Here is a 22,862-nt window from a genome sequence, read left to right as displayed (position 1 = left end):
AGAAAAATGTAATAGATATTACAGTGTTTGATAACATTGGGTTCTCTGTTACCCAAAGGCATTTTATGTTATGATCTAAATTAAACAAGCCCCTCTTTGAATAGAGATAATTTTAAGCAATGGTTCAAGATAGAGTGGAAATCAGATAATCTACTTATAAGCACAGAAGTTAAAATTTCAATGTATTACAAAGTGGTTGAGATTTAGCCTGCAAATAGGTGACCACAGAGTTGTTTGCTGAATTGATTAATACTGGTCTATATTATTTATAAAGACTATACAATGCTTAATCTCAGTTTGTGATCGCTTAATCTCTTGAAAAAGAGACAAATAAATCTCCATATTAACATTAGGAGCATAATTTATCAAATTTAAAGTGAAGTTTCCCAAAATCACATTATCCACCAAAACTGTGAATCATACATATACTTATTTAGATTCAGTTCAACTAAAGAAAATACTTTTGTTGTAGTCTGACTTCTGTGACTGGTCATGTAAAACCAAAGTAGTCAAGTTTTATACATTGACAGATAATCCATATTCTTCAGATCTGTATGAATTAAATTTACAAAGCAAAGCGTTATAACAGCAGTAATTCAGCTAGACTGGTCTAATTTGATTTCTGCCTAACAAATTACTATGACTGACATGTTCAGTCTTCAAATTTTCAATTTTTGGACATTTCTAGAGAAGTCTATACTTTTTTTAATGCTATTGAAAATCTGAATTTTACAATCCTCAAAAGGTCGACAAACTTATTTGCATAGTTTACCAGATTGTTCTTTCCTATGGGAATATTTGCCTTTCATCTTTTCTGTATTTATTACATCAGCTCTCATTTATTTTCAACTTCATTGCTGGTACAATTTGGAAATAAGTAGATTTCACAGGAAAAGATATTTTCTTTGGCTACATTCTTCAAATAAATATATCGATGCTTTTATTGCAATTGTTAAGGAAAATAGGGACATTTAAAGTAATTTCCATCCTTCTAATTAAAACATTAGTTACTGACAAAAGAACTTATATTGGGACAGTGATAAAAAAAATAATAATACCATATAGTCATATACATTGGTAAAAAACTAAAATAAGTGTAATTTTATTTAATCAATTCAGTTTCCCTAACAGGTAGATTGTTAAAATTATACCAACAGGGTTATTTAAAAATAACTGGGCTGTTACACTGATAATCTCTATAAATGTATGTATACAGGTATACTATTGACTAGATACCTTAAACTACATTTCCCTTTCATTTGTTTCTCTTTGAAAGTTGCTTCTGTGTGTGTTTTAATTGCTTTAGCAGTTTTGATGAATTATACTTAGCACAAAATGAATGCATATATTTAAATTGCTTAGTTTAATAAATAGTGTGAAACTTAGGAGACCTTTATGACAATCAAGATAATGAATTCATAGACTATTCCAAAAATTTCCATGTACCCTTTGGCAATCCCTTACTCTTGCCCTGTTCTCCCATCCCAGTCTCTGTTCCTAAACAAGTTATCTGCTTTGTCAAATAAATTAGCTTGCTCATAGTAAAATTTCACATAACTGAGCTCATACTGTATGTAATCATTTTGCCTGGTTATTTTATTCAGCATAATTCTTTTGAGATTCATTGGATTTTTAGGGTATATCAATAGGTAGTGTATTTTTTTTTTTTTTTTGAGTAGTATTCCATGTATGCACAAACCATAGTCCATTTATTGACCCGTAGAAGGCCACTTGGACTGTTTCTGGTTTTTGCCTAACATGAATAGTGTTGCTGTGAACATCAGAGTACAACTCTTCATATGGACATATGTTTTCCTCTCCCCTGGCTGAATGCTCAGGAGTTAAGAAATAGTACAACTGTTTCCTAGAGTTTAGTGTCCTGATTTACATTCCTGCCAGTGTTGCAGGTACAGTTCTTAAACTTAATTTGCATCACCAATGGGGCCAGAAAATGTAATCTGACTCTTTCTCATGGCTCATTTCCCCTATTACTAATAATGTTAGGGATTTTATCATGTTCTTATTGCCATTTGTATACCTTCATTGGTAAAGGGCCTGTTCAAATTTTTTGGCCATTTTTTATTGGGTTGAATATTTTCTTTTTATGAGTTTTGAATTTTTTTTCCTTTTTTTCTGGATACAGATACATTATTTGCTAATATTTTCTTTTTCAGATACTTGTCTTTTTAATGTTCGTAACAATTGTATGGAAATGGAAGAGCAAAAGTTTTTAATTTTGATGAAGTTCAACTTATCAATTTATTCTTTTACGGTTCATACTTTTGGTATCAAATAAATATTCCTTTAACTATTAATCGCAAAAGTTTTTCTTCTGTGTGTTCTTTTAGATTTTAAGTTTTACATTTGAATTAACATTTTATCATGCGAAGTATGATTTGAAATTGTTTTATTTCCCTACATATATATTTAGTTGTTTTAACACTGTTTATTGAAATGAGTTTTTTCCTCATGAACAGTTTTACATAATGGTTGAAGAATCAGTTGTCAATAAATGTGAGGGTTTATTTCTGGATTTTCAATTTTATTTAATTGTCTTTATACTAATACCACCCAACCTTGACTACTATAACTTTATAATAAATTAATTTTGAAATCACATTTTGTTAATTGCTGTTTTCTTTATTGAACATTTTTTGGGGGAGGGGCTATTCCACATCCCTCGCATTACTATAAGGATTCTAGAATCAGCTTGTCCATTTCTACCAAGGAAAACATTCCCCTGGCATTTTGCTTAGTTTTGCATTGAAGCTATATTGATATGAGGGAGAATTAACATCTCAACATCATGTTGTGTTTATCAACTGATAAAAATATTGTATTTGTGCATTTATTTAGGTCTTTAATTTCAATAATATAGTTTTCATCATAGAGGTCCCACACATCTATTGTCAAATTCATCACTAGTGCATATTTTGTGCTATAATATATGTGTTAAACTTCAGTTTAATGTTGTTTATTGCTAGTATGTAGAAATACAAGTTACTTTTTGACATTGTTCTTATAGTCTATAACCTTAGTAGGTAATTCATTTTTTATTTTAACAGTATTTTGGCAGATTCCCCATGGGATTTTTCAGATGATCTTGTCATCTGAAATGACAATCTTACCGTTTTCTTCCCAATGTGCATAACTTTAATTCATTGTTCTTATCACACTGAGTTTTGTCAAATACATTTCTTGAGTTTATTCAGATGATCAATTAGTTTTTTTCAGTTTGTTAACATGGTAAATTATATTGACTGATTTTTAAATGCTAAATCAATCTTGCATTGAATCTCAGAAGTATTATTTATCCATTGAATCTTGCAATGAATCTCACTTAGAAGTATTATTTTTCATATAGAGTCTTGATGTTTAAGTTTCATTTAGAAATTTTACATTGATATTCACAAAGGCTATAATTAGTTTTCTTTTCTTACAATGCTTATGTTAATTTTTCATACATATCTTAAAAATGCTGACTTCATAAGGGGAGTTGGGCAGTATCATCACATTTGAAATTTTCTAGAAAGAAATGCACTTATTTCTCTTTAAAATGTTTGGTACAATTCACCAATAAAATCATCTTATTATAGTGTTTCCTCCATGACTAGTTCTTTTTTGTTTTGTTTTGAGTTTTTTGGGATTGGGTATTGAACCCAGGGGCATGTCACCACTTTATTTCAATTCACCACAAGTTTCATTAGTTTGGTAGATGAAGGACTAGTTGATTTATTTCTTCCTATGAATTCTGGTAGTTTATGACTTTTATGGAAGTTGCCTATTTTATCAAGTTGTCAAGGTTATTTGGTTAGAAATTTAACTACTTTATTGATCTTATTTTTATTGATCAAAGAAACAGATTTTGGTTTCATTGCCTTTCTCAAAAGTGTTGCTATTTCATAGTCCATTATTTCTGCTTAGATATTTATTTCCTTTCTCTTGCATCCTTTGGAATTACCCTTGTTTCTTTTAGTTTCTTAAGGTGGAAGCTGAGGTCACTGATATTAGATCTTGTTTTCTTTTTCGGGGGGTGGGTGTGGGGAGGAAGACTGGGGATTGAAATCAGAGGCACTCGACCACTGAGCCACATCCACAGCAGTATTTTGTAATTTATTTAGAGACAGGGTCTTAATGAGTTGCTTAATGCCTAACTTTTGCTGAAGCTGGTTTTGAACTCACCATCGTCCTGCCTCAACCTCCCAAGTCACTGGGATTACAGGTGTGCCCCATGCCTGGCTCTTGTTTTCTTTTCTATATAGATATTTAGTACTATAAATCAATACTAAATATAGCTTTAGTGGCACTACAAATTTTATGTGTTATTTTCTCCTTTTCATTCAATTAAAAGTATTACAAATTTCTCTTACGACTTCTTTGATACATGAGTTAACTGTTACTGGGTTATGTAGTTTCCCAGTATTTATACTACCTCTGTGCTCCACAAATCTAACTGTGTGGAACAAATATTTACTGTTGATTATCTGAGAAGATCACTGGGCAATAAGATTGTTAATCCTTTTTGATGGTTCTTTCCTAAAACTTGAATAATTTCTTCAATTGTACCTGCTTGTCAGCAGGCACCTGAATACTCAAATGGGCACTTCTGCATGTTTCCTGAGTTCCCTGTCCATTCACCTTTCTTCTCTCCAGTGTAATGTTCAGCAAATTCTAGCTGCTCTGATCTCCCCAGACCCTCAGCTTCATCTCTTCAATTAATGGTGTCCCGCAGATTCTGTCTAAGTTTCCCTTACTGCCATTGATGATTAGAAACTTTTTCAAGGCAGTAAACCATGGCAATTTCTAGGCATTTCTAGTTTCTTTCCACTGGTCTCAGGACCACTGGTCTTCATGACCTGTTGTTAAATGGCTTGCAAGTGTTGTTTCGTATATATTTGTTCATGTAAAAAATTGATTTAGGTGTGTTGTAGGGAAGAGTTAAATCTGGTGTCTGTTATTCCAGGTTTCAATGTCTAGATAATGTTTTTATTTTTATTTTTTAAATCAATGTTGTTTTATTTAAACTGATTAATGAGTGTAGAAAATATTTTCCACCCTTGATCATTGGATGTCAGTCATTATCCCAAAGGTTATTGTGGCAGTATAGAAAGAGTTATTTAAAATAATTTCTTTTCTGGGCAAGGGGTTGCTTGCATTACATGTTGAATGACACTTAGTAATTTACATGTGTGTTGTATACTCTGGACCTCAAGGATTTGTGTGCATTCTCTCATTTCATTATCCATGATTGAGATCGGATTATTAAGGGCAAGATTGTTAATAAGTGATTTCAGAAATTCTGTGGTTTGCCCGAAGTCGCATAGATCAGAACTATTACTATATGAGATGCCAGTAATGACACACTTTACAGGTATTAAGAAGGGCACTCGGCACTACGTGCATAATCTCAGTCGATCTTGCCCTAAAACATATGAGGAAGTGTTATGTCTTTACCGTTCTAGAGATGTACAAACTAAAACTTCAGAGCCACACTACCTTACTCTAGCTTATCAGTAAGTGACAGAGTTGGTTCTTGAACCCAGGTCTGACTCCTAGTCCATGCTTGGGACCTCAGTCTATACTCCATGGCTTTGAGGTAGGCCTGGGTCCCTTGTTGACTTTGAACTCCTTTTTAAAAATTACCTTAAATGATTCAACAGTGGCAGTAAATTTATTTTAAAATGGACATGCTTGGAAACACTCTCTCTCCCACTATTATTTATGAAATTCAAGGGCTTTTGGTGACAATGCATATTGGTGATATGTTTGCTGATAACAAGGTTATTATTTAAAGATAGATGGCACTTTTCATGGTAGTTCACAATTTGGTTAGTCTATTGTATGATCAATTATTTTATGTGGCTATTCATTGCTCAGTTCTATCTAGTGTTTTAATCCCTAGCTATCTTCCCACATTTAATACTTCCTATTGCTCTTCCCTTTCCTAGTTTTCTGTTTTGAAAAACTGTCACTCATGAGTACATTATTTCTTAATATCCCCAAGCAACAATTTACACATGTGCGCGCGCACACACACACACACACGCACGCAAAATCCATTTTCTAAAATTCTGATCATTCATATGGCCACTAGCTGCATTCTTTCTGTCTCCCTGATAGCTGTATTTTTAGTCCTTTTTATATGTTTACACCTCTGTTACATTTTCTGACCAGTATCTCTTTCTTTAATATGTTAGTGCATTAAATTTCTTAGTACAACTTCTTTCAGCTAGATGAGAGTATCCATCTAATCCATAAGCTATGTGTCAAAATGAAGGCTAGTTCATTGGTAAGGAATCAAGTTTAACAGAAAGGGACAAAAGAGGAAAATAAATTTCAAGGAAGAATAAGAAATACTAACCAGTAGTATCACAGGTAATAGCAATGTTGCTATGTCAATTTTTTTTCTTATGTAATCCCAGCATAATACCCAATGTATTAATTAATGATTGAGTAAATACTCTCATTATTGCACGTAAGGGTAAAAGCAAATTGTTTTTAAGGAGTTTCTATGCTTCATTTTTTTCTTCTTCCTGTCCTTCCTTAGTTCCTTTATTTTTCCTTCCATTCTTTCTTTTCCATCATCTCCTATTTCCTTCACTTTGGGAACTACACCAAGTAACAAGTTTGGTTTTCCCAAGTTCCTTGAAATTTCTGCAAAGATGTATCATAGACCTTATAGCAACTTGATAGTTCTAAGTCTGGTTGTAAGGTTTGTTTTGCAAGTTACATCAGATTATAAGTATATAAGCAAATATGGCAATAAGAAAATTTTAATAATGGTTGTCTCAGACATCTGTCTACAAGGAAGGTTAACAGACATGCATAGTATAACAAGGTCATTCTGGTGCTTCTAAAATAATTCATTCATCAAAAATCCACCAAATTCTGCATTAAAAAAATTGGGATTTTTATTCTCAAATGTTAACATTTTCTCACACAACATATTTATATTGTTAGTAAAATAATAGTTTTTGAATTAGAATTTTAAAGGCATAAATATTGAGCTTCACTGATTAATGCACCTATACTCTAATAATCTTGTTATACAAGAATTTTGGCAGAATAATAGTATTTCAAATATTTCATATTCAATTCTTGGAAGGAAAAAGTGGTATTTTTAAACCAATAATTTAAAAATAATGCTTTACATGCTTTGAAGGAAAAAATATGATAGCCCTTATTTCTTAACATAAAAGCACCTCTGTGTGTCAATATTTTAAAATTTTGAATATAATTATATCTTAAAATTATTTACTTCCTAATATCATATTTACAAAACAACTTAATCCTAAATAATTATTTAATGGGAAGGTTATTCATTAAACAAATTTTCATTTTTCAAACTGATTTATCAAATAGTAATATCTACAATTGTCAAAATTGTCATGTTACTTGCAGAATTTTCTAGAATTCTTTGACTATGGGTCAGTCTTAGAGCTATTTGAGAATAAATTCAAGCAGCACTTGCAAATTCCAATTGTGTGAACATTTTTAAGCTTCAGTTCAAAAACATGAAATGATTTCACAAAGAAACACTTCATTTAAAAAATATAGCAATTGAAAACCCTATTTTCCTTTTACTGCAAGTAAAAAACTTACTTTTGAAAACTTAAAAAATACATTTAAATCCCAATTTAACAGCAAATATTTCATGCAACAGGACTCTAACAAGGCTTTCTACATAAGCAATTAAAACGACCAATTGATCAATAAATTGTATCACTTAGCAAAAGAAAATTTGACAGTAAATTACTAGATCTGATATGTGCATGCTACAGCATACTATGTTCAGAGTTAAAAAAATAAAGTAAAATGCAATTACCCTAAAAGACATTTCAAGATTCTCTCCACCCCAGATATCCATTCCTGCATCGTAAGTTCCTATCTCTTCAAAGTAGTTTCTGTCAATAGAAAATAGGCCACCAGCCATAGTAGGGGTCCTAGTTGAAAAAAAACAAAAACAAAAACAAAACAAAAACAAAAGAATATCTTTTGAAAACAATGTGTGGTGTTTAATGAAACTGTAGCAAATATTTTTGACATTTTAAATATAAAAACTAGTACTCCATAATTTCAAACTAGAAACACAAAGCCAAGTTGCAAGAGGTTTTATGGTTTAAAAATTACATTTTATTTCACATTTTTCTGTAAAACTCAATGTAGATGAGTCTATGTTTGAATTATAAGTGATCAAATAGCTATAAGGAAGGAACACTGACCCCTTAAAACTGGGTCTTCTACATTCCTTCTGAAAGCCAAAGTGAGGAGAGGTCACTTTGCTTGCACGATCTTTAAAGAGATGAACTAACCCTCAAACTATCAGTTGTGATCTTTGGTCATATAATTATAAATCATTTTAATATAAAACCTAGGAAACTAAGGACATGCTTTTTCTATGAGAATATTTGTAACCTAATTAAATATGAACAGCATTAAATGCTATAAAATGTTTATACGAAATAAGTGTATAATTATAGTTACAAAAATATTTTTAAACATAAACACTTTACAACTTCTTAAGTTTTTCTCTTTAACTAATTCAAAGAGTAGACTTAATCATCTGACCTATGGATAAACACAAAACACATATGCCATTCAGTGTTTTAGGACATTATCACAAATTCCAAAACTTTTTCTTAGAAATAAAAGCCTTTTTTCATATTCAAATTTTCTGTATAGGACACAAGAAATCAGAATTTAAGATTTTAAAGGACTAATTAAGTTTAAAAAGACTAATTAAGGACAATGGCTCATATGTGACCTACAGAAGTCTTTCTATATAAGCAGTATGAAATAACAATTAACAAAGAAAACTCTAGTTGTTCACAAATAGAACCAGACTGGCAATCATTATTTTTGAATGTTAGTTGTAATATTGTGGTTTTCAACCTCAAAAATGACACCCATGCTCATTTACCACCCTCCATGGATTCAGATTTAGTTGACCTGTGTAAGGACCAAATGACAGTGTGTAGAGCTCCCAGGCAATTCTAATGTACTATCTAAGAAGAGAAACACTGATCTAGTAACTGAGATTTGTAATGCTCATGTACATAGTCTGTGAGAGTGTTCAAGAACCATTTCACTTTTCTTGAAATTGTATGCTCCTCTGCTACAGGCTATGCTCACATCTTCTAATTAAACAGTTTAGTTCATTGAAAAACCACCAAATAATATTATACTAGGACATCAACCATATTGCAAATTCTCTATTTCTCCCTGTGCTCTCACTATTTTATACTCAGGTAATTAACTGTCCATCAGTTGGAGAGGCAGAGCCTTGCATAGTCTCAGAGCTGTTTTATTACTTCTGGTCTTGCTGGGTTCCTATCATGAACGGTATCAATGACCTTCGGAGTGATAATGAGAAATACTAACAAAGCTAAACAGATGGTAATTATGAAGTAGCAATGACCTCACCTGATTGGGGTTTTGGAACTCTATAGCAATAACTACATAAGGTATTACAGTGCTGGAGAGTCTATTTAATAAAATTAGGAACAAAAATTGCTGCAATTATCCTATCATAATGCAATCAAATGCTTAAGAATGTTAAATGATGCATTTTTAATGATTAGTTCAGAAAGCATATCTATGTATCTGCTTATAGATAAAATACTAACACATTTAAAGGTAAAAGCATGTGTTGAATTTCATCTTACTGTTATCATTCCTCTAAGTACATGAGACGTCTATAATAAAAATGGCTAAAAATAAACCAAATTTGGCCATAAGAAATACTCAAATAGTTTTCACTTTCATTTGAAGAGTAAAATTTTTTTTAAAAAAGAACAGTTCTGCAAAACAATCCTGTATTTTCTGAAGACAGATGATCTTAGAAAGGCAATTGTGTGTGTCTGTGTGTGTGTGTGTGTGTGTGTGTGTGTGTGTGTTTGAAATATCAATTTGCTCTTACACACAGTTAATAGATTGTGGTTTAGAATATATACTACTTTTAGCCATGGCCATTGTCCTACTACACTTCTGTTCTCAGTAGACTGCTCTGTAGTGTCTCAAATGAACTACTTATATCTGCCTATGTGTACCTCAGTCTCTAGAAAAAGACAAACTTTGAATGTAGTTGAATTATCTGAGGTTATTTGCTTTTCAAGTTTGTGTCCACACAATATTGAAACCACCAACCAATCATTCAGCCAGTATGGGAGGGGTGGGGATAATCAACCCAATGACTGTGAACACTGTCTACTACAAAGTAGGTGAAGATGAATTGAATGAACAGAAGTAAAGTACTTAGCTCAGTGTCCGGCACATAATAAAGAATTAATAAAATTTGATTATTTATTTTTGCTGTTGTTATTGATGTTAGTCATTCAAAAAAAAAAAAAAGCCTCGAGTGTCTTTCACTTAATTTTGGCTTCCCATATACATACTGTTTGTGTTTCAAAATAATTTCAGAACTACTTTGTATCTACAATATTGATTCTCAGATTGGTCTCCGAACACAACTTCCTGTTCATTAACCTCTCCCATTTCCATCAAAGTCATTTTCCATCACCCATTGTTATTTATGGTTCCATACTTAATTCATATTCTCATGTTAATAACCCCCTTAGGGAATTTCTTCTTCCTTCCTCCCATCCCCTCTCCAAGTTTCTACCATATCAATGAAAAACAAGCTTAGTACCCTTGGTTCTCTGTTCTTGTATTGTCTGACCCAATTCCCTTTTTGTAATTCTATGTCCCTGGATAAACTTACCCTTTACTTCATCCACTTCTGTTACTAAGACCCAGAGTATCCCTTGGAAAGTAATGAGATGAAGCCAACCAATTGTACTGCAAGTCCGTGTTATTGATTCTCTGTTTAATTCACAAACCACTAATCATCTTTTTTATCCATATTTATTTATACATGTCTAATTTTTAAATGAATGTTTTCCAAAAATTTTTAATTCATTTAAAAACCCTGGAATTAAGGAGATGCATAAAGTGAATTAAGGAGATGCATAAAATCTCAACTCCCTCAAGATCTAGATCAATGTTTATGTGTCTTCCTTGTGACCTCCTCTTTCTTCTTGTGTCACAGGAAATAATACCTCCTCTCCTCTACTGTGGGCTAACAGTCACACTTCTGCTCCTCACCTGGCTCTCTACTGCACACTCTGTCAGTCACTTGTTCACTATTAGGTTGTTTTATGCCCTTGATTTCTAGATTGTCCCCTTGAGCTTACAAACATGCTCAATTATATTGTCTTCCTAAATCAAAATACATCTTCATTCCATTTCACAGCTCATTCAAACCAGGGACATACATTTCTATTCCCTCCACTGGTAACCTTATCAAAAAGATATTTCTACCTACTCCCTCAACTCCTTTTGACCTTCTTACTAGAAGTTAGATCCTGCTCCCACCTCTGCAATAACTTCTTTCTGGAATGTCCCTGTTTGATTCTGAATTTCAGTAGCCTTTCCTTAACTTCTTCCTCTGAAAGTATTTAATACAATTCATGAGCCTTCCCTATTTAAATTCTATCATCTCAGGCTCCAATTGCATTGTTCTATAGAGGTTATTCCTTCTACTGACTTGACTGTTCATTTTGTGATTTTTACTGATATCCCCTCCTTTTCCTCCCACTCTAGCTATAAGACTTTGGCCTGTTTTAGTATAAATATATCACAAGTAAAATATACCATTAAAATATGTTTGTGGATATATGCACTTAATTAATTATTTTCTCTTGTCCAAAATGGGGTCCTTAGAAGGGTGTCTCAAGAGTCTCTCTTGGCATGTTACTCTTTCTCTGCTGTTTACCTGAATGAGATCATTTGTGACATGCCTTTCACTGTCACCTTTATGAGGTTAGCTCCTTATCTGAATTCTCACTTCCCTGGGTTTTAATTTTGCTTTAATAATTACTCATTACATATTGCCTCCAAAAAACCCCCCAATCCTTTAGACCATTATTTGTAATGATCAAATAATTTATAGGCTATTGGTATTTAGGTCTATTTTAGTAATGTCTCAAATATTAATTACAATTAAGATAATGGATAAAGATGAGTATTTTATTATTTATACAAGTGTGAGTCTTGAAGAACTTAAGTTTTCACATATTTTTGAATTTTTATATTATAAAATACAATGGTTTCATTTCGCTAAGTATTTTCCAGATGTAGAAACCAAATGAAAATAAAATGCTGCGAGTTTCCCTTCCTGGCTTGTCCTATCCACTACATTCAGTACAGAGAACACAGAAGAAAGAAAGGAAGCAAAGGCACAAACCCTCTTCTACCAGAGCTGTGAACGTCAAATGTGAATGTATTAAAGAATTTTATAGATGAAAAGTGAAAATTTTGTTCGTATATTGTACATTGTAACAATCATTTGAGCATACAGTTGGGGATAAGGATGCAGCTTTCTGTAAAGAGGAAACTTACTTTAAGGGCTTATGCTGGCTTAGACCCTGAGCACTGAAGCTTGCTCAAATCCTTAGAGTCTATGAAACACAAACGAGGTCCACACTATTTGCAAAGGATGAGAAAACATGTAAAGTTCTATTTAGCATAGGCAAATGACTTCTTTTGGGGTCAAAAAACCCATTTACTAACAAGTGTGGGAATTAACTATCTTAACTTGTGCTTAAAGACCTTCTTTCTAATAAAGAAGTAGTTACTTTTACCTTTTATCTAAGTAGCTTTTCATAATTTTCATAACCTGATACAACCCCAAGCTTCCAAAAGGATGAGCAGTAGTTGGTGCTCCTTCTATTTTTATTTCTTGCCAACGAAGGTTTAAAATAAATAATTATAAAGATAAAATCAGACGCATTAAAATGTGTTGACTAATATTATATCATCATTCGGTATACACATGTGATATTTAATTCATAATCTTGAACACTTTCTATGGGATCCCTGCTATCTCCTCATTTCAGCTGTCTGCTAAAAAACCAAGAGGAAACAATATAAATATACTCTTTCTGTAAAGAATATAGATTCAAAAATTCTATCAGAGGTGAAAATTTTTATCTCTCCCGAAAACAACATATATTAGATTTTAACATGAGGATTCAAGAATGTCAAATAGTTGAACATCCCAATTTGAATTATTTTCTTTTAAAGCATTTGTTCTATTCACGATGTCGATCCTACCTGTGTGGGTGTTTTAATATCTCTTAATTTGTTTAAAAGTATCTTAAAGGTTTTGCTAATATCTATTTGTTTTCTCAAATATAAAAATAATTAGATTGAGAAGAGCCTAAAGAAGAAAATCTAATAGGTTTAAATTAAGGAGCAACTGTTAGTTACTATTAAGCATGAGAAACTTTATCTTTACATAAGAAATTATAGAATAAAATGTTTATCATTGATAATACTAACTAGAGAAATTATAAGTTGAAGTCAGTGTCTGCATTGTTTATTTTGGAGGAGGGCAGAATTACAACATCAGCAGGAGGTTTACCAAGAAACTATGTTTTATGTTATTAAACAAATATTACATAAATAAATTTTACATTATTAAATTACATAATTCTAAAGAGGCCACATCATATAAAAACGTGTAAATAAAAAGAAATAATTGGTAATAAATAAATAAATAACGATAATAATAATAATAAGGTTTAAATAAACCTTAAATGGCTACAAAATAGTAGGGGAGATCTAAATAAGTAAGTGAGATATTAGCAGACATTATGTTTTTTATTTTTGGAGAAAAAAGTTCTTAATAGTTTTGGGAAGTACTGATAAATATCATCAATGTCAAGTTATAAATTGCAAGGAAATACATCTGGAGAACCACACTCTGGAAGGAAATAAAGAAAAATGCTAAAAGAGGTGGCTAATTGGTGTTATACTTTTAGATTCTTGTCACATTTATTTTGCAATGCACATGTGTTCCATTATTAGGAATAAATTTAACATCTAATTACCACCAAATATATTGCTCATTTAATATTTTACAGAACCTCATTAGTTAAACAAGGCATGGAGAATAATTCCCATTTTATGTTTAAAAGAGTGGATCAATTTCTCAAATGGAGGAGCCTGCAAAAATCTCGACCATCCCCCACAAATGCAACACTTCTTCTGTGATTACTACACTAGAAGGATATAGAAAACAGTGTGTGTGAACACCCTGAGCTTTAAGGATATGAAGATACAAGAGTTGTAATCTAAGACACTACCAATCATGTTATGTAATTTATTTGATATTTTAAGAAATTCTTAATTCTAAATAAGAGAAAAATAGATACATGAGTTGAAACTAATGTTGATAAAAAGGGATGTAAAAGTAAGTAAATTTTTTCAGAAATAAAATCTAATAATTATATCTAGTTTTGATTCATTAGGATAGCTAAGGATTAATAAAAAAAATCTAAAACTCCTTTGTTTTACTTTTGCATACACTTAACATAGTACTCCAAGTAAGAACAAAAGCAATCATATTAAGAATTTTAATAATGACAAAATATGAGAGTCCATAAGGTAAGATGTGGAGAGTGAAATAGTTTAATAGATAAAAAAAAAAAAAAAAAAAAAAACCAGTAGGGTTCTAATAAAGAAATCTATTTTAATCATCCAGAACTTAAAGTGAAAATGAATATCTTTAAAACTATTGAGGGTCACTTACAGGGCATAATTAAAAGACTAATGCAATCGATAAGATTTAAGTTGGGCTCCTTTCCAGAACTATTCACCACTCTAGGAGTACACATAGTTAACTCCTGTGCAGACCCTCAGTCCGTATATTCAGGCATCTCTCTCTCAGCCAGCATACATATGACCAATGCCAGAGCATGAGCAACATTAGAGCAGAGATCTCTTTATCCATGTTTGTATGTGCAAAACCTAGCACTGTGCCTACCAGTGTGTGTGCGTATGGGGGTTCGCCTATGGAATCAGGCTCATGTCAATAGCTTAAAACAAATCATCTCAATTTTTGTGTTATAAAAATGTATACCATGTCCCCAGATTTACTAAATGATTGGGAGGATTATCTGCATTATCAAGTCATTTTGCTACTCATTGTATTCCATTAGGCAACCTATATGCATATTCTTTCAGAGCTAATGTTCTTGATAAATTTCAAACTCAACTGTTCCTCAGGTTGAGAGTTGCACATTCAAAAGGTTATAGCCAAACAAAGTTAATCATGTAAAGTCAACTGGTTTGAGTAAATGTATTTCTCTCAACTTTGCTTTACATATAGATACTGAGAAATAGTTCTCCAAGTACGGGAATGCTGACAAATAGCAACTGACCTTCAGGCTCAGAGTCTGAGACAAACTTATAGGAGTTAGAAGGGACTAGGCTAAGCTAGTCCCTTTCACATGGGCGTTTTCCATTCAGCTCTACCTGACAGTGCCAAGTAGGAATATGGGGCTATTGTGATAAGATTCTTTAACTGCTCAATAGCTGGAAACCCAGATGTTACTTAAGACTTCTCATCTAAAACTGTTGCTAATTTTTGAAAAGACAAAACACTTTGTAGTCCAAATAAAACACAACTACCAAGCATACTTGGCACATAAGCTCCTGGTTATGACCTCTGGCTTAATAGTTTGATTACTCTATCGTTGCACGCATAATTGAGATATTCCTAAAAACTCATACAGTTTTCTAACATGTCTAGGGTCTTTACTGATTAAAGACTAAATATTCAGGACTCATATACTACTATTCCATACTCATAATCCAAAATCTCTATTTCATATACTCCATTTATTATGAGAAAGAAAATACCAAGGACTAGAGATTAACAATAAAATAGTAAGTATAACCATTATTAGCTATACACTAAATGTAGTATTACTGAGTGTAAGCCACTAGTTCAAGTTGGTACTGTTTACAGATACATGATTGTATTCTAAATGATGACCAGCCAAGTTTGGTGACTACAAAGTTCTGTCATAAATGACATTTTAAATGAAGCGTTTCACTAAAAAACTAAAATTTCAATCTCATTTTAATCACTTTAGCTATTCAGAATTCTGTTAATCAAGTGGGAAAAAAATTGTCTTCAACGCCTAGAATGATTTATCTATTTGTACAAATGTGAGAAAAATGATCACATCTTCAAGTAATAGATTACAAGTACAAAGAAAGTTCACATCACAGCAATGCTGATGAAAATTACCTGCAGGCTGTTACAACTGAGCCAGTGAATTAATTAACCTTTCACCATAAAAATCTAGAAACTTCAGCAGAGACTGAGGTTTCTCCACTCCTGTTGTGTTGCTCTTGCTTCTTCAGTATTTTAGAAAATGAAATGATGTACAGTTACTGGGGCAAATAAAATACTGAGAGTTTTATCAGTTCTCATGTCAATAAAACCACAAGAATTCTGGTTAAAATATAGAGAGTTGGGTGATTCATATTTTGTTTCAGTTAATGAAAAATGAGTAATAATGTTTGATTTCTGTAGAGATCTTTACTTCCATGAATGAGATCCGTAAGTTCTTATTGTGAAGGTTAGCTACATTAATTATGTATCTTTGACTGTCTGAGATAAAAAAATTAAACAAAACAAATCTTGTTTTTTAAAACAAGTACAAATGTGTATTCTTATAAACTTCCTTTTCAAATGAATAAACATATTATATTTAAGTGCATTGGTCAAGCATTTCGATATTCATTTGAGTTCTGAATCTTAACAATCAGATAACATTAAATGAAGCCAGGATCTAGGTAAAGAGAATTTCTCATAATGGTGGTATTTCCCAGGTTGTTAAAGGTAAGGATCATCTGAACTGGGTGAATGTGATAATGACACAAGATTTAAAAACCAGAAAATAATACTTTAAATATTGACATGATAATTTATGTGTCTTTATGCAAATGTTAGTAGCCACGTTCCATTCTAGTTGATGGAGTAGTATTTCCTTAAGAAGTTAATAGCCAACAATATTTAACTACTCAATAACAAGTAATTAGAGCTGCTTTCTTCTATTAGCCAAAGTTTAAGATTAGTTTTGATTTATTAAGTAGTTAACAATGAATAGGTCATACTCTCAGTAGTTTGCCAGGTAGCATTGTTTAGAGAATGGGTTATATATATGTTATTTTAGAATTTTAGGATATTTTTCTATTGTTACAATAGAATGATGATTTGCCAAATTAATCTTTAAAGAGCTAACCTAGTGAATATTTTTCAAGAAATCAATTTTTGATTGCAGATAAGAGGTACATAGTAATGTGTTAAAGTAGGAAGGTGATACTTTTGTGTTAATAAGAGAGTAACACTTATCTAGACAACTAAATATGCATATGTAGTTCTTTTTTATTAAGGGCACATAAATATTTTACTAAAAATATTCAAAATTAAGTAGCTATTTAAAGTAATTTGAAACTAACAATAAATAACTTATAACTGTTAATATACTAAATTTTTCCAAATGGATCTTTCTGCTGTCTCTAAAGGGGAATGGCCTTCTAAGGAATGATAAATTTAGATATTTACCAAAACATTTTTTTGTTAATTCAATTTTGAGAACACTTCTAATATAAAGTATAAACTTCTAAATAAGATATACATTTACTTTAGGTTATCCAGGCTAGCACATTACTGTCACATGAAAATTAGTAATAAGTATATTTTGAATATAAGAATACATAAACCTTTGAAACATATTTGACATTTCAACCAATACTAAGATTTTCCTATGCTAATGTAAAGTAGATTTAATATCACATTGATGCTTATACAATTATGTAAAGGGTAAAATGTATATATATATATATACACACATGAATAATAAATTTAGGACTTTAAAATAATTAAATATTAAAAAAAATTATAATATTACCTAACTATATTATAGGAACACACATGCTATTCTTTGTTTGATATGACTTACATACCTGACAGGTAATGTTCTGTCTCCTTTCCTCCTATCCATTTCTCTTTGGGGAACAGGATACCAGCGGAAATTCAGTTTCCAGTTAAAACCCCCATAAGTCATATCTGACCCAGCCATATATTCAAAGGTATCATCACTAATCACATCAATGATGGGGCATACGACTGTTTTCCTAAAGAAGAATTAAAACCAGTTTACATATAAATGATCATTTAAATGCTACATTATCTTCTTCAAATTTATTTTAGCTGCTATGATAAAAATGTAATTATTTTATGACTTAAGTATGACTTAATTTTATTTTGTCCTTTTTCTATGTGAAATTATTTCCTTTGACTATATCCTTCTTATGGTCTTCTTTATGTCATTATGTAAAATCTAATCAAATACATGAATTGACCTTCAAGCTGATTTCCAAATGCTCCCTAAGTACTAACTCAGCAGGGTAAGCGTGGTCTGTTTTTTATAAAACCTCCACCCACAGCATGATTAGTAGATTCATTTTGAGATTATGCATCATTTCAGCAACAACCCACTGAAAAGCAATGGAATACAGAAAAGCAGGGGAATGGATGCTAGAAAATTAGATCTGGTAGTTTGCATTTCAAATTGGATAGGTTATGTTAAAGGGAGGGTTCTGAGAAAATCTTCATGAAGAAAACACCCTTAGGAAAAACAAGAAACATAAACAATTAACATCATGAACTGTCAGAATAAGTAAATGTTTACTGTGAGGAAAAACAGGTTGGTGACAATCTCTGAGTCAACTGTCCTAGAGCTAAGAATTTCCAGGTGTCCCAAACCAGATGAAATTTTAAGACAGGGTAAGATAAGCTATTTTAGTCTCATGTTTTATCCTACTTCTTCTAAAGTCAGAAGAAAACCAGGGTTCTTTATGTTCTTGATAGTAACTTTTTTAAGATGGTAGCTTTTAGATTACTTTGCTTGGAGAGATCATTAGGTACTCTTTTATGTTGTACCTTCTTTCATTCTTCCCCTACTCCCAGTTTACGTGATTTCTTGTGGGATAAACCTTCTGTCATCTCCACAAGTAAAAGTCCAGGTCTCCCCAGGATTCCATTGATTGTAACTAATTCTGAAGACCAGAGGTATTTTTCATATTGGGTAGGACATAAATATATAAACAGGCTCCCAAGTCACCCACAGATATGGAAAACAAAGAAACATTGCCTATTATTTCTTCTTGTTCCTTAACACCAAGGTCACCCAAACTCACTGTTAACCTATGTCTCATGTTTCACACTATTGATCAATCCTGAGGTTCTCTGAAATCTGCAGGATTCACTTGGCCTTGGTGATTCTAAACTCAACAAAATCATTATCTTTCTGTCCTCACTAGATTTAACTTGTGGGAAGAAGAAATTAGATCTAATAACTTTGAACAGACTTTATTATCTAGTTATGGCAATGTTAGAATTTATAATCAGGACAAGAGATTAGAGTTCACTATATACAAATATAATACAAATACATTGTTAGAATAAAAATAAATGGCCTAATGTGTGATCTTATTAACATTACATTAAAAAATTACTAAAGCATGAAACACATGCTTTAAAAAAGCAGTATAACATTTGAAAAGTTGCCAGTAACACATTTTAAGAATGTTCTAGGTTCCTTTTACATAGCCAGTCTTACTTGCCTGTGGGTACTGTACAACACACAAAATGTTATTAGGTGGGTACTACCTTCAGTTGACTAAAAGGTTTTCATTGCTTTCTTCAACTGCCGTGGTTCATTTAACCAACAACCTCTATCCATATTCCTAGCAAGTACCAAATCCTGCCATTTATGTGATGTGGTTGAACTAACTAAAAAAAAAAAACTGTTCTCACTGGAGCATCTAATTTAAAACTTTAATTCTAGAAAGACTCTTCTGCTATATTTGAAACAACTATACAAGCAAGATGTTATGTAGGGCTTTGTTTTTGCATCAGGTGGTATTTAGTGTTAGTTATCTTCATTAGATGTTTAGAATTATTTATCACCAAAGTTGATTGATATCTGCAAAAAAAGCTTTTATTTCATAGCTTCATCATCAGAAAGAATTGGAAATATGTATAAGGGTGCTTAATTTCTGTAAAGTGTTATTCAGTTTATCAAATTTCACAATTTGTATGTAGAAAATGCCAATATTGTTTAAATTTATGGTTCCTGATGTTTTTTAACCATGGTTTTATTTAAGAAGTATATGTGTGTGTATGTGTGTGTGTGTATTCTTAAGTGCCTCAAGGTGATTTTGAACTAGACTCTGACTGACTGAAGGCACTGATAGAATAAAAGAACATGGTGAGGGAGTGGGAAGAACTAAATTATTGTTCCTAGTACTTCTAATAACTAGTGCAAGGTATGTAACTTCTTTCTTCTTTCCTATTATAAACTATAGGTAAGAACACCTACATTACCTGCCTTACACTGTGGTTGTGAGGACACAGAAAGTTGCTTTGGAAATGTGCTTATAACCTATTGTACTATTTCAAATTGATTGCCTTTATCTAAGAAGTAAATATTCACCACATTTTATGGTTTGAATTATTTATTTCATCATCAAACACGAATGTTCAACATGACTAAGCCAGTCTTTTGTATTAAATAAGGGGAAATATTACTTTAAAAAATGTGGAATAAACTTTCTGAAAATAGTAACTTGGAAGAGAAATTCTGATGGACAGTTGAAACTGCCCTTACAGGTTCAGTCATAACCCATGCAGACATAACACAGGAATCCCTACCTGTCTTCCTTTATTCTTGCCAGCAAGGGCTCCAGCCACCCTAATGTGCATTCACAGTGTGCATCCAGAAAAGTTATGACCTGCCCTTTTGAAGCAGCTGCTCCTCGAAGACGGGCTCGTATTAACCCAGAGCGTTCTTCCATCCTGATAATTTTTACTGGTACTTCTAAATTTTTCACATAATTCTCTAATGTCAACTTCAGAAAATCTGTAACATGCAATAAGATTTTTTTTTCAAAAAAATTGAAACTGTTTTAAGACAGAATACAGATACTTCCAAGGTGGAAATACAGCATACAGAAATGGTGACCAACTCTTAGAATTTTTCTTTCTTTTTTGCATTAGGAAGAATAGTATAAGAGATTTTATCAATTAATTAATGTTATATATCAGGTATATAAATTCTCAATATGAGCAAATTGATAGGGGAGAAAAAATATATTTGAAAGTCATTTTGGTGGATCTTTTAGGTTAATAAAAGTCAGAAAGAATAACAATAAAACTGAATTAGTTAAGTTTTCCTGGAGTGAACTCTGTCAAAATATACTGATGAAAATTTGATAGGTGATTAATTAATTATAAAGCAAAATACATAGGATTGATTGGCTATTTCTTGATCATAATAAGGATTTCTAATAAAATAAGTACAAGAAAAAATATTTTATACCTCTTTCGCTGGCATCATCTACCAAGATGACCTCAGAGAGCAGGTAGTGTGGGGAGCGATTTATAACACTGTAAACAGTTCTGAGGAGAGTGCTCCAAGCCTCATTATGAAACACAATGACTACACTTGTGTTTGGAAGTTCATCAGGGTAGACTTTTGTCTTGCATCTGCAAAAGAAAAAAGAAGAAGAAAGTTAATAAATTCATTTTTCATTCTGATCATCGTAACAAGGAATATTCATAATAACACAACTTCAGACTTGAAACCCTTTCCAAGGAAACATTTTATGAATATCTAAAATCATTTTCTTTTTTTAAAAGTGCTATGAGTAATCACTTGGCCTTTTGAAAATTAAATATGCATAATTACTAATATTTTATTTTAACTCCTGCCGAGAACAAAGCAGCATGATTTCCACAAGTCTAAGAAAAATATCTGAGAAAGCTAAAATAACATTCTGAGACTGTCAATAAAACACCCGGTACAACAGAGATGGTTGAATTCATTTAGTGGCTATAATTTTTATTCTTTGTTTATAAAAAATTATTATATGTCAAAAATTCATAAGAAGATAAACAGACATGATTCTGCAGGAATTTAAAGCATGTAAAATGGGAATTATTTTTCAGTTCTAAAATCTAATCATGTATGATTTCCATTCCATTTGAGAATGCTGTAAACCATGTCTACTTTCAAGACAAGACTTAGGAGTCAAAATCTTGACTCCTAAAATTTCCTGTTTACTGGAGATCAGAAAATAAAATTGACTACCAGCACTTCTCAAACTTCAATGTGCATAGACATCACCTGAGGAAAAGAGTGGGCTGTGACTTTTACCCTGGCTTGGAGGGCCCCCATTTGACTCAAGGCAGCACCCTCTCTGGACTGCCTGGTGGGAATCCGTCTGCTGGTGGCCTTCTTCTTCATGGGCTTTTGGGCTGTGGTCAACAGGATCTGGTGCAGTCGCCTGTGGTGGTGACAAACCTCCTGGAGGTTTGGAGTCTCCCCTCATACATTTCTGTGCCGGAGGAGCAGGGGAACCCAGGTCTACTGGTAGTGACTGTGGAGGCAAGGGTGAGCCAGGCCCCACCCAGGTCCCTGGTAGTGCTGTGTGGTCTCTTTCTGCTGGGCTTGCTCTTTGCGACCTACCTGATGTTGTTGGCAATCCTGAGCCCTTGCCCTCCCCTAGAGGGCACCTCTGTAGGTGTGGTCCTGTGGTGGTGCTGTGAGTGTTGTGTGCAGGTATGTTTGCATATGTCAAGGTGGCAGTCAGCTCTATGCTGCATGGTGGAGGCCAGCTGGCCCTGCTTACAGCTGGTGTGGCCATGCAGGTGGTCTTGCTGCTAGGTGATGTTGCCATGTTCCCTTGACCAGCATCTATCATGTTTTCCATAGAGGAGAAGTCTGTGGACCTGTGTGGACCTGTGTGGTCCCTGAGCTTGGGCAGGTGGGACTCACCTTGTCAGTCCCCATGAATCCTCATTTCTGAATAGCTTCCAAGTAGTTAATTCGAATGCTGCTGGTCTCAAGAACATACAGTTTCATGAAGAACTGTCTAATGATTGCCATTATTTCTGAACTTAATGTTTTGAGAAAAGCTTTCAACTTGGCTTACACATC

At 32.5% G+C, this 22,862-nt stretch overlaps 1 protein-coding gene across 3 annotated transcripts in view; it reads right to left on the bottom strand.

Moving 5' to 3' along the window:
• Positions 1 to 22,862, bottom strand: part of GALNT13 (polypeptide N-acetylgalactosaminyltransferase 13) — a 563,464-nt gene that overhangs the window by 224,677 nt on the left and 315,925 nt on the right. For all 3 annotated transcript variants that reach the window (XM_079134478.1, XM_079134477.1, XM_079134476.1), the window contains 4 exons: positions 21,243 to 21,409; positions 20,576 to 20,783; positions 17,824 to 17,994; positions 7,826 to 7,943 (listed from right to left, as the gene is read on the bottom strand). In XM_079134478.1, the coding sequence (XP_078990604.1) occupies positions 7,826 to 7,943; positions 17,824 to 17,994; positions 20,576 to 20,783; positions 21,243 to 21,409 (664 nt within the window). The remainder of the gene's footprint in view (positions 1 to 7,825; positions 7,944 to 17,823; positions 17,995 to 20,575; positions 20,784 to 21,242; positions 21,410 to 22,862) is intronic.

Source organism: Sciurus vulgaris, assembly GCF_902686455.1.
Source record: "Sciurus vulgaris genome assembly, chromosome: 3".
In the NCBI taxonomy this organism is placed as follows: Eukaryota; Metazoa; Chordata; class Mammalia; order Rodentia; family Sciuridae; genus Sciurus; species Sciurus vulgaris.
This window is presented reverse-complemented; position numbering and strand designations above follow the sequence as displayed.